Raw genomic sequence first — 13,380 nt, forward strand, 5'->3', positions numbered from 1 at the left:
TCACTCTGAAATCTATCCCAAGTCCACTTACTTCTTGTTATCTTAACTTTTACAGTAGTAGTTCAGGCTGCTAACCATCTCTATTCTAGACCGCAACGAGACCCTACTAAAATGGTATTCTTGCTTTCACACTTACCCCTGAACAATCCATCTCCACAGAATAGCCTAAGAAATCTTTTTAAAACAGGATCAAATCTTGTCATTGCCCTGTTAAAAGTCTCTCAATGGCTCTCAACTCATCGTATAAAAGTCAAATGATAGCCTATAAAACCCTATGCAACTGGATCTCTGCCAACCTCTCCTTGACCACTTTTTTTCATGCTGGCCTCATTCTGTCCTTCAAATTAGAGTTTCTCACCCTTGGCACTACTGACACATTGGGCAAGACAGTTCTTTGTTGTGGGGACTGTCTGTAGGATGTTTAGCATCATCCCTGGCCCCCACCTAGTCGGGGCCTGTAGCACCATCACCCCCAGTTTTCACATAAAAATATGTCTGCACATATTGCTTTTAAAGAAGCCAAGCTCATTCCCGCTTCATGGTCTTTTACCCTCTCATTCCCTCTATCTGAGATAATTACCCCCAATACTTGAGCTATATGATGGTTCCTTATCATTTTTATCTCAGCTTAGCTGCTTTGGCCTACTCAGGCCATGTCTAATCATCCTCAGTAAAGTTGCACCCACTTCTATTATAGCTATAGCCCAGCTCTTAATATAAGAGTATAAACTGCTCAAAAATAATTTGAAAGAATACAAAAATGTCAGTATTTATGAAAAATGCTGAAGTGCCAAAATCATATTTAATACAATACCACAGCGGTACTTGGACAGTCTCCTATACTCACTCGCTGCATCTTTCAAATGTACACATTCTGACGCAGCACTAATTCTTTCTGGGAGCATTATTGTCAGTTATAGGGAATGTATTTTTGTTCACTGTGCGTTAACAAAGGCAGTCCAATGTGAAAGCAAGCTTCCATAGGGTGGGGACAGAGAGGCATTTGAACTTTTCAGAAGAACATTCAACCTACAGCTAAAAATAGCCACGACAAAGGGAATCCTGCCATCGTGTACACAAGTGGCTCACCATTATATCCAAGCACTCTTTAATTTATCTTGTTGTAAGTGGGCATACAAAGGTCAATAATTTCGTTTTTTAAAAAAGACAGAAAAATATAACCAGTTATTTCTAAAGCAAAAAGCTATAATGAACTAAATATGAGAGTTAAATCTTAGGAGATCAATCACTTTGTGTTTTCACGTGAACTGGTAAAATCCAGTCAGGTGAACCATATGTTGAATAGTTAAACCTTGCAAAACTGTAGTCGCTCATCAGTTAAGCCCAGCTGGATTTCATTAATTCCAAAAAGACTGATTCACTTATGTGACAAGGGTTCTTTTAGTTACGTCTGGAGTTGTGTTTGACATAAGTACTTTGACTAGACGTATATTTCTTCAGAACATTAATACAGCTTTTTGAATTATCATGTCATTGCTCTGAATTGCTAAAATATATTTCTAAATATTTAAAAACAATCACTGATTTCAAAAACTATCATTCGACAGAGCATTTACATTAGAACTGTTGGGTAAATGTGATCGTGCAGACCAGTTAGTAAGTGGCAGGAAAAAGGCAGCACATACCAGTTGTGCACCATGAGTTTCTGCACGGCCAGAAGAGCGTTGTAGCGAACCTGCTGGTCTTCGTGGTGCATATGGTTCATCACCAGTTGCTTCCCACCAAGCTGTTCAATAACCCTGCAGAACAGAAGCCGCTTTGTGAAGATACGGCAATTACTTTCAAACTCATGCTGTCAGTCAGCAGAAAGCCCAAATCCCAAAGTGCCAAGAGATTTTAAAAAGAAAAGTTACAACACAGGTTAAGTAAACCAACACATGTATTTTTTATATCGTTTTCTCCAAATCACAGATTTAAAGTATTCAAATATTTCCTCTCTTGAATTTCTAATGATTGATCTAATTGCTATTCTCATTTCCTAATCCAGGCAAATATCCTCTACCTGGAAATCTCATGCAGTATTCTAGATTACAATTTTCTAGGTTGTTGAGCATTAACTTCTTTAGTACCAGTATTTCTGCCTTGCTTAAAATCAGTATACTGAACATCACCTAACGTCCATAGTAATATCAGATTGGTAGTAGGTCCACCACTTGCCATGCTGTGAGACAGACGCGGGCTCAGGTGAAGGTAGCAGGGAACACAGGGTTAAAAAGCACCCAGTAGAAGCCATGTTAATTTCCTGAAAAAGACTTGATTTTTAAGATATCTGCTCTTTCTACTAACAATGAAATACACCTCCTGAGCTGACCTCCTGGGCAGTCAAACAGAGGAGAAAATTCCTCTTATCAAAAGCAGATGACTGACAACTACATTGCTTTCTATCACTGCACCCCCTAACACCCTGAAAAATCCAGATGTCACACATGTAAAAATAAAGTGAAAATGGTTCCCTTAGCGCAGTAGGCAGCGCGTCAGTCTCATAATCAGACACATCTCTTTAAAAGGGGTATGCAGTGCCTCAAAGTGCAAGAAGTGCAGAAAGGTAACAAATGTCTCCCCACATAGAAACCTCTCAATTCTACACTATTATGCCTTCTGGCAAGTTTACCTGCGAATATGTCATTCCACTGGTCACTCTGATTGATCTTGCTGACACAGACTGGAATCAAATCCATTTAATCTCTCATATGCCATTTAATTAAGGCTCCTACCTACAAGACTACATGCACCAGTGTAAGGCCAACCTGCAGTAAAGACCTTATCTATGACCCCAAGGTCCTGGATGTAACCAGCTGAACAAATGCCATAAAGCAGGGGTGACAAACTCATTTTCACCGGGGGCCACATCAGCCTCATGGTTGCCTTCAAAGGGCCGAATGTAATTTTAGGACTGTATAAGTGTAACTACTCCTTAATTGTTAAGGAGTTGAAATTACATTCGGGCCTTTGAAGGCAACCATGAGGCTGATGTGGCCCCCCCGGTGAAATGAGTTTGACACCCCTGCCATAAAGCTTCAGAATCTATTTATAAATCCAATGGTTTTCCCCTTAAATTTCTGTATTGAGCTTTGCACTTGGCATTAATCTAGGTACAGATGGATACATAAAGAATGCAGATACTCCACTTTGGCCCAAGGAAAAAAAGGCTAGGATAGTTCTATCATCCACAACAAATGCAGGCCAATGAGTTGAAACTGAAATTGACTCTCTTTTAGGGTTGAGGCAGTGTCATTGATCACTTCTTTCCGGGAAGCTCCACTGGATTGGCAGAAGTAGCTCCTTTTGCAGAGATCTCCACATTCATCTAAGAAGTACATGATCTACTGGTAGCATTTCTTTAAATACTCAAAGGCCTCTTATGACCACTCCTAAGGTACAGCTTACTGTGTTTATGAGGAGGAAAGCAAGTTAATACCTGGTTTTGATAAAAAGAAATACAATACCAAGCTATTGTTATATATTTTATCCCTGGAAAGAAAGTGTTTATAATTGTGGGGGCCACCAAAATGAGACCTTCATTATTTGGGGGACACAAGTTGACAATGCCTTCAGTGTGGCTTCCCAGATGGATAGTAAACCTTAGTAGTCCCACTTCAGGTCAATAATTCGGGCTAGTCTTTGTTTTAAGAGGGGCTGTCCTATTTGTCTATGCCATCAGCTAGGGGACATTTATCTGCCCCATGGAATGGCCGAGGAATGGCTTCAGCATGGGTGGTGGGGAAGACACAAATAGCTATTGACAGGTATTTTACTTGGGAGGTGCAAGAGCTACTATTATTCCTTCTGTTTCCACTAGATTTCTTAGTAAGTTTATAGGAAATAGCCATCAAATTGTGTCAGAGCTGTCTGGTGGTGAATGACAGCCAGCAGTCAATTAAACATAAGCCTTGCAACAGTTCGGGAGATTTGCATGTTTTCCTTCATGAAAAGCTCTAGGAATAATTCACTGAAAGACAAAGATCATTAATATTCCTCCCTCCCCAATATTTCACAGAGTCTAAGGTGTTTCTCTTTGCAGGTGCTGAAGATGTTATCTTTTCACTGCTACAAAATCAGTGTGATCCATTCCAGTAGCTATAACATCACCTTTTTTCCAGTTAACCCCTAATCACATCCAGACCTTTGGTCTGAAAATATGAGGTAAAACAGGGAAAATAGCACACTATAAAACTTGCAGAGATGGGCTGTGGGAGTGATACGAGCAAGATGGCTGGATAAGGCATCCCTGACACATACCCACAACCCAACAATGATAATTTTGCATCCAGACATGGCAAAAAAAAAAAAAAAGCCTTTATGGGAGCTGTGCAATTCAGGTAGAAGTTTATGAAACCCTGATGCAGTCTAAGACTGACATTTTGAGAAGGCAAGTTAGCACCCAGGTGGCTGTTTTGCCAACTGTAGTCCCAGCTATAGACTGGAAATAGCTCCATATCCTTGATAATTTGGTTACGGCCCCATAAGTTTTGGCTCTATCACCAGAACCTTATACCAATGAATATGGGAGGAGTGACACTCACCCACGTGTCAGGTAATAGGCATACAGACTTCAGTCCCAGCTGTGGACTCTAAACTAGACCCTGAAGTGACTAGCTCCAGCCCCTCTCTGCTGCAGTCTGGAAGTCCCTGGAGGTAAGCCTGACAAACTCAGTCAGACTGTAGATTCTGAAAGGGCCCTATACATGCACTCCAGCCAATCCCAGAAAGTCTGTTGCCGGCACAGAGACCCTGAAGGAAACACTCCTGCCTGCAGCCCCAGATACACTTAAAAGGCCCTGTCCAGCCCCCTCCCAACCAAGGTCTGCAAGCAGTCCTGCTGGTACAGGGACCTGGCAGGAGTGACCCCATAGGTCCTGAAGGGCCCTATAGTTGGAAGACGTAGTCTGCCAAACCAGCCAGCCAGGGATCCAGCAAAAGACACTCCTATCAGCACTCCCAGAGACCTTAAAAAGGGCCCTACACTCAGTTCCAGCCCCTCCTAGCCACAGTCCATAAGCAGTACTGCTGATCCAGGGAACCAGCAGGAGACACTCCCACCTGCATCCCCAGAGATCCTCAAACAGGCCTATCTACACTAGTTTCAGCTCCTCCCAGCCACAGTTGCAAGCAGTCCTACCAACATTAGGGATCTGGTGGGACACACTCACATCTGTGCCTCAGGACACCCTAATATCACCTTATACTTGGATCCAGCCCTTCCAACCATAGGCAGAAAACAGGCCAACCCACCCAGGGACCTGGTAGAAACACCCATTCATGCCTTCAGAACTAGGTCTGCAGACTTCAATCACAGCTAGGGAACCTGAAACAGCCCTGGGCTTAGTTCTAGCTCCTCAGTCATGGTCCAGTGCTGATCATTCCCACCCAGGGACCCAATCAGTACCAGGCAGCAGCCATCCTTAGGGCTTGGCAGGAACTGCACCCATCTACACTTAACAGGCCCAGTGTCTGAGGTCCCAACTGTGGAGCCTGAGAAGGACCACAGCCCAGCACTTCACTACACTACTGAACGAGATACTGAAGACAGTGCCACTATCTAGGGAGCAGACAGAATTCACACCTACCCAAGGCCCCAGTAACAAATCTGCCAATCCAGTGCAGATCCAGTGACAGCATCACAACCAGCTCTAACCCAGTATGAATGCAATTACAAAGGTAATCTCATCAGCTCAGGGGCAGAGAGTGGAGGGTCATTATCTACTGAAAACAGTCTTAAAAAACTAGAAGAGTTATTTGCTCTTTCAAATACACAGACACCAATGCAAAGCTACAAAGATCACGAAGAAGCAAGTAAGTATGATACCACCAAAGAAAATTAATACAGTTCTAGTAACAAATCCCAAATAAACAGAGATTTAAGATTTTCCTGACAAAGGATTCAAAGTAATTTATACTGTTGGTGGGAACGCAGATTGGTGCAGCCAATCTGGAAAGTGGTATGGAGATACCTCAAAAAACTAAAAATGGGTCTGCCTTTTAACCCAGTGATCCCACTTCTGGGAATATATCTGAAGAAACCCAAAACACTAGGTTGAAAGAAGTTAAGCATCCTAGTGTTCATTGCAGTGTTATTTACAATCACCAAGATATGGAAGTATACATCAGTAGATGAGTGAATAAAACAACTATGGGATATTTACACAATGGAACACTACCTGGCTGTAAAAAAGAAAAAATTTTTACCCTCTGCAGCAGCATGGATGGACCTGAAGAACATTATGCTAAGTGTCATAAGCCAGTCAGAGAAAGACAAATATCATATGATTTCACTCATGTGTGGAATCTAATGAACTGAACTAACAAACAAAACAGAGACAGACTCACAGAGAGCGGGATGACAGCTATGGGAGTGGGGGTGTTTGGGAGGGAAGGATTGAGCAAAAAGGAAAAAGGACTCATGGACATGAACAACAGTGTGGTGAATCCAGGAGGATGGGATATAAGGGGAGTAAATGGTAAAGGAAAAACTATAATAAAAATACCCCTAACTAAAAAAAAAGTAATCATCTTTAAATAATTCAATAAAATATAAGAGACACAGGTATACAACTAACAAAATCATAAAAACAATGCATAAACAAAATGACATTTAGTAAAGAAATATAAAGCATAAAAAGAACCAAACAGAAATCCTCAAGCTAAGAATACAATAACAGAACTGAAAAATGCAACAGAGAGCTTCAACCACAGACTTTATCATGCAAAAGAATCAGTGAAATCCAATACAGATCATTTGAACTTAGCCCAGAGAACAAAAGGGAAAAATAATGAAAAAGAGTAAAGAAAGCCTATGTGAATTATAGGACACCATAAAGTGAATGAACATTTGCATCATGGCAGTCCTAGAAAGAGAAGAGGGAGGGAAGCAGAAAGCTTATTCAAAGAAATAACAGCCGAAAATTTCCTCAAACCTTGGTAGCGATATGGACATCAATGTACAGGGAACTCAAAGTACCCCAAACAATATCAACCCATCAAGGTACAGGGAGCTCAAAATACCCCAAACAATATCAACCCAAGATTACTCCAAGACATATTATAATCGAAATGTTAAAAGGCAAAGTTGAAGAAAGAAATTTTAAAGCAGCATGAGAAAAACAACTCGTCACATACAAATTAATCCCCATTAGGCTATCAGTGGATTTTCTCTGCAGAAACCTTGCAGACCAAGAGGGAGTGAGATGATACAGTCAAAATGCTGAAAGAAAAACAAACTGCCAACCAAAAATATTATACCTGATGAAAATGTCCTTCAGGTAAAGAAGAAATACTTTTCCAGACAAACAAAAGCTAAGGGAGTTCATCATCAATAGACCCTGCCTTACAGAAATACTAAAGGGAGTTCTTCAAGTTGAAATTAAAGGGCACTGAGAACCAAGATGGCGGCGTAGGTAGACACAATGCACCTCCTCCCACACCCAGAACTGACAGAGAATCGAACAGCAAGGGGGGCTGACACCGAGGAAACAGAAAATAATCATTCATCCAGACTGGTAGGAGGGGCGGAGACGGGCACCGGGGTGGAGAGGACTCACATGGCTGTGGCGGGACTGAGACTGGCGGAGTGTGGGACAAATGGCGCAGGCAGTCTGAGCACTAGCAGACCCTGCGGCCCCACATTTGCACAGATAAACCCAGAGGGCCGGACTCAGAGTGGCGGAGAGCGGGGCAGGCAGAGTGGCGGGTAGCACCCTGCGGCACCACATTCGCCCACAGATAAACCGGACGAACGGCGGGCAGCGAAGCAGACTGCTGCGCAACCTAGGGCTCCAGCTCAGGGGAAATAAAGCCTCAAACCTCTGATTGAAAGCGCCCCTGGGGGTTGGGGCGGCAGCAGGAGAGACTCCCAGCCTCACAGGAGAGGTTGTTGGAGAGACCCACAGGGGCCTAGAGTGGGCACAGGCCCACTTACTCGGGAACCAGCACCAGAGTGGCCCAGTTTGATTGTGGGTATCGGAGTGGAAGATTGAAATCCGGAGGAGAGTGAGGCGGGTGCCATTGCTCCCACTCGGCCCCTCCCCCTCATACAGTGTCACAGCTCAGCGACCAGCGTTACCCCGCCCTGGTGAACACCTAAGGCTCCGCCCCTTAAAGTAACAGACGCGCCAAGACAAACAAAAAAAAATGGCCCAAATGACAGAACCCTTCAAAGCTCCTGAAAAAATACAACTAAGCGACGAAGAGATAGCCAACCTATCGGATGCACAGTTCAAAGCACTGGTTATCAATATGCTCACAGACTTGGTTGAATCTGTTCGAAAAACAGATGAAAAAATGAAGCCTATGCTAAGAGAAACAAAGGAAAATGTACAGGGAACCAATAGTGATGAGAAGGAAACTGGGACTCAAAGCAATGGTATGGACCAGAAGGAAGAAACAAACATCCAACCAGAAAAGAATGAAGAAACAAGAACTTGGAAAAATGAGGAGAGGCTCAGGAACCTCCAGGACACCTTGAAACGTTCCAATATCCGAATTATAGGGGTGCCAGAAGGAGAAGAGGAAGAACAAAAAATTGAAAACTTATTTGAACAAATAATGGAGAACTTCCCCGATCTGGCAAAGGAAATAGACTTCCGGGAAGTCCAGGAAGCTCAGAGAGTCCCAAAGAAGCTGGACCCAAGGAGGAACACAACAAGGCACATCATAATTACATTACCCAAGATTAAACGCAAGGACCTACATCCAAGATTACTGTATCCAGCAAAGCTATCATTTAGAATGGAAGGGAAGATAAAGTGCTTCTCAGATAAGGTCAAGTTAAAGAAGCTCATCATCACCAAGCCCTTATTATATGAAATGTTAAAGGGAGTTACCTAAGAAAAAGAAGATCAAAAATAGGAACAGTAAAAATGACAGCAAACTCACAGTTATTAACGACCACACATAAAACAAAAACGAGAGCAAACTAGGCAAACAACTAGAACATGAGGGTTGTCAATAAGGGAGTGGGAGGGGGAGAGGGGGGGAAAGGTACAGAGAATAAGTAGCATAGATGATAGGTAGAAAATAGACAGGGGGAGGGTAAAAATAGTGTAGGAAATGTAGAAGCCAAAGAACTTATAAGTATGACCATGGACATGAACTATGGGGGGGGAAATGGGACAACTGTAATAGCATAATCAATAAATATATTAAAAAAAAGAAATTAAAGGGCACTAAGTAACAATATGAAAATATATAATAGGAAAAAACTACTGGTAAAGATAAATAGTCAAATTCAAAATACACAAGACTTGAATTGCAGCCAAGATGGACAAGTAGGTAGATACACTATGCCTCCTCACACAAGCAAACAAAGGACAACAAATTTAAAAACAAAAAACAAGAACTGCCAGAAAATTGAACTGTATGGAAGTCTGACAGCCAAGGAGTTAAAGAAGAAACATTAACCTACACTGGAAGGAGGGGTGGAGACAGGCAGCCAGGGTGGCAAGGCAGTGGCTGGAAGATTGGGAAGGTGAGGCAGCAGCTGGCAACCCCACATTTGCTTGTGGATAAACTGGGAGGAACAACTGGGGAACGAGACAGACCACAAAACTCACATGCAGTTCCAGTGAGGGAAAAGAAAGCCTCAAACCCTCTGGCTGTGAAAACCTGTGGGGGTTGTGGTGGCAGGAGAAACTCCTGCTCTCACAGGCGAGTTCATTGGAGAGACCTACAGGGTCCTAGAAAGTACACAAACCCCACCCCCACCTAGAAATCAGCACCAGAAGTGCCCAATTTGCTTGTGGGTAGCAGGAAAAGTAACTGGAAGCCACACAAGAGCTGAGTAAGTGGAATTGTTCCCTCTCTGACCCCTTCCCCACATATTGCACCACAAGGCAGAGATGCGGTTGCCCCCCCTGGTGAATACCTAAGGCTCTGCTCCTTACTACATAACAGATGCACTGAGACCAAAAACAAAAAGGCCGAAGTGAAAGAACAAATCAAAACTCCAGAAAAAGAACTAAGTGACAAAGAGATAGCCAACCTATCAGATGCAGAGTTCAAAACACTGGTAATCAGGATGCTCACAGAAATGGTTGAGTATGGCCACAAAATAGAGGAAAAAGTGATGCTATAAAGAAAGTGAAATAAAGAAAAATATACAGTGAACTAACAGTGAGGGGAAGGAAACTGGGGCTCAAATCAATGATTTGGAGAAGAATGAAGAAATAAACATGCAACTGCAACAGAATGAAGAACCAAGAATTCAAAAAAATGAGGAGGGGCTTAGGAACCTCTGGGATAACTTTAAACGTTCCAATATCCGAATCATAGGGGTGCAAGGAGGAGGAGAGGAAGAGCAAGAAATTGAAAACTTATCTGAAAACGTAATGAAGGAGAACTTCCCTATCCTGGCAAAAGAAATACACTTCCAGGAAGTCCAGGTAGCTCAGAGAATCTCAAAAAAGTTAGACAGAATGAAGCACATATCAAGGCACATCATAATTATATTAGTCAAGATTAAAGAGAAGGAGAGAATCTTAAAAGCAGCTAGAGAAAAGGAGACAATGCCCTACAAAGGAGTTCCGATAAGGCTATCAGCTGATTTCTCAAAAAAATCTTGCAGGCAAGAAGGGGCTGGAAAGAAATATTTGAAGTCATGAAAAGCAAGGACCTACATCCAAGATTACTCTATCCATCAAAGCTATCATTTAGAATAGAAGGGCAGATAAAGTGATTCCCAGATAAGGTCAAGTTCAAGGAGTTCATCATCACCAAGCCATTATTATATGAAATGTTGCAGGGACCCACCTAAGAAATAAAAGAAGATCAAAACTATAAAGAGTAAAATGACAACAAACTCACAACTATCAACAACTGAACTTTAAAGAAAATCCAAGTAGAACAGGAAAATAATCATAGAAATGGAGATCACATGGAGGATTATCAGCTGGGAGGGTTGGGGGAGGATGGGGGAAAAGGTACAGGGAATAAGAAGCATAAATGATAGGTGGAAAATAGACAGGGGGAGGTTAAGAACAGTATAGGAGATGGAGAAGCCAAAGAACTTATACGTATGACCCATGGACATCAACTAAGGTGGGGGGGAATGCTGGTGGGAGGAGGGGTGCAGGCAGAGGTGAATAAAGGGGAGGGAAAGAATGGGACAACTGTAATAGCATAATCAATAAAATATACTTTAAAACAAAAAGAAAACAAGATATAGCAATACTTTTATGGTGGTTTGTAAATCACTTTTATCTCTAGTATAAAAGTTAAAAAGCAGTAATAATAAAAATATTTATAGCTATAATAATTTGTAAATATATGCAGACTAGAAAGCAATGTAAAATATAACATCAATGGCATATAATGTGAAAAAAGGAAGTAAAATTATAGTTTCCCTATGTGATTAAAGGTAAATTGTTATTAACTTAAAATAGACTGTTATGATACAAGTTTTTATGAAAGCCTCATGATAACCAAATATAAAAACATATAATAGACACTCAAAAAAGTAAGAGATAAGATTTAAAGCACATCACTACAAAAAGTCACAAAGAAAGAAACAAAGTAACTTAATCAAAAGACACAAAGTAGCTGGATGAATTTTAAAAATCCAACAGTATGCTACCTTTAAGATTCATTTTAGCCCTGAAGACACACATAGGTTGAAATTGAATGGGCAAAGATATTCCATGAAAACTGTAATCAAAAGACAGCAGGAGTGGCTATATTTCTATCAGATAAAATAGACTTTGCATAAAAATAACTAGCAAGTGCCAAAGAATATGTCGGTATCATAAAAGTCAATTCATCAAGAGGATATAAAAATTGTAAATATTTATGCACACAGCATAAGAGTATCTAAATATATAAAGCAAGTACTAACTAAACCTGAAGGGGAAAGTAAACAACAATATATAATAGTAGAGGACTTCAAAACCCCTCTTTTTACACCAGATAGGTTATGCAGACAGTAAAACTGGCAATCATAGGTAGTCTGGGTTTGACCAGTGCTGCAATTAGTTTCCATAGTTCTCTTAAAGGGTGGTGTCTCTAATATGCTAGTCTACTGTTCTCCAAGTGGCAGACCAAGAAGCTAGACCATCAGTAATATCATAAGAGTTAGGTCTCAGTAAAACATAATAATAGTTCATCAAGCAGATAATGGCCAGAGCTACAAGAATAGCCTTGAGTCTGCCACTGAGTGGAGTGACCATGTCTACGTTTGGTTCTTCATAGATAGTACTAAGGTTCAACAGTAGTGGCACCCCAGTGGATATCTTTAGCTTTCAACCTCAGTGAACCCTCAACAAATGAACCCCAGGCACTGAGGGCAACCTCTGAGAATATTTGGGCTACACTGAGCAAGTGGGTCTGCTTTGGATGCTGGAATGAAGATGAAGTTTTCTCCCAAGAGATAGCTGCCACTTTTTCATGCAAAGCTAAAATACTGCTAGGGCCAGTTGGCTGCTTTATTAAATATTCCATTTCCATTTGATAAGCAAGGCCTGGTAGGTCCTTCCCACCCTGTTAGTTGCAGAGTCTGAGTTGATCTATCCCAAAATGAGAATGTCAGATCAAAATCCCAAGATCTACCTGGGTCAGTTCAACAGCAGCAGGCAAAGAGATAGTTTTCAAAAAGGGTTTACCTAGTCCCCATGTCAAGAGGAGGGAAGATTTTCAAGCACTTTTTACAAGGCCAGATAAAAACACTACGAAGAAAGAAAAATTATAGACCAATATCCCTAATGAAGATAAATGCAAAATCCTCAACAAATATTAGCAAAATGAATCCAGCAATACATTAAAAAGATCATACACCATGACCAGGTGGGATTTATTCCAGGAATGTAAGGTTACTACAATATCTGCAAATCAATAAGTGTGATAAACCACATAAACAAAATGAAGAATAAAACCACATGATCATATCAGTAGGTGCAGAAAAAGCAAATGATAAAATCCAGAACTCATATTAAAAACTTTCAGCAAAGTAGGAATAGAGGGAACATATATCAACATAATAAAGGTCATATATGACAAACCCACAGCCAACACCATATTCAATGGGCAAAAAATACAAGCATTTCCAATAAGATCAGGAACAAGACAGGGATGTCCATTTTCAACACTCTTATTCAACATAGTACTGGAAGTCCTGGACATGGCAATTGGACAAGAAGCCAAAAAAAAAGGCATCCAAACTGGAAATGAAGAAATAAAATTGTCATTATTTGCAGATGACATGATACTGTGTATAGAGAACTCTAAAGATTTCACTAAAAAACTACTAGAACTGATAAATGAATTCAGTAAAGTAGCAGCATACAAAATAAATATCCAGGAATTAGTTTCATTTTTATACACCAATAATAAACTATCAGGAAGGAAAACTAAGAAAACAATCCCATTCACAACTGC

General features: G+C 41.1%; 1 protein-coding gene across 4 annotated transcripts in view; it reads right to left on the reverse strand.

Annotated features, from left to right (window-relative positions):
• The window catches only part of ATP6V1H (ATPase H+ transporting V1 subunit H), a 116,876-nt gene that overhangs the window by 24,631 nt on the left and 78,865 nt on the right, over positions 1-13,380 (reverse strand). For all 4 annotated transcript variants that reach the window (XM_045186094.3, XM_045186093.3, XM_024578261.4 and 1 more), the window contains one exon: positions 1,647-1,760. In XM_045186094.3, the coding sequence (XP_045042029.1) occupies positions 1,647-1,760 (114 nt within the window). The remainder of the gene's footprint in view (positions 1-1,646; positions 1,761-13,380) is intronic.

The sequence above is a fragment of the Desmodus rotundus genome, chromosome 8 (assembly GCF_022682495.2).
Source record: "Desmodus rotundus isolate HL8 chromosome 8, HLdesRot8A.1, whole genome shotgun sequence".
Classification (NCBI taxonomy): domain Eukaryota; kingdom Metazoa; phylum Chordata; class Mammalia; order Chiroptera; family Phyllostomidae; genus Desmodus; species Desmodus rotundus.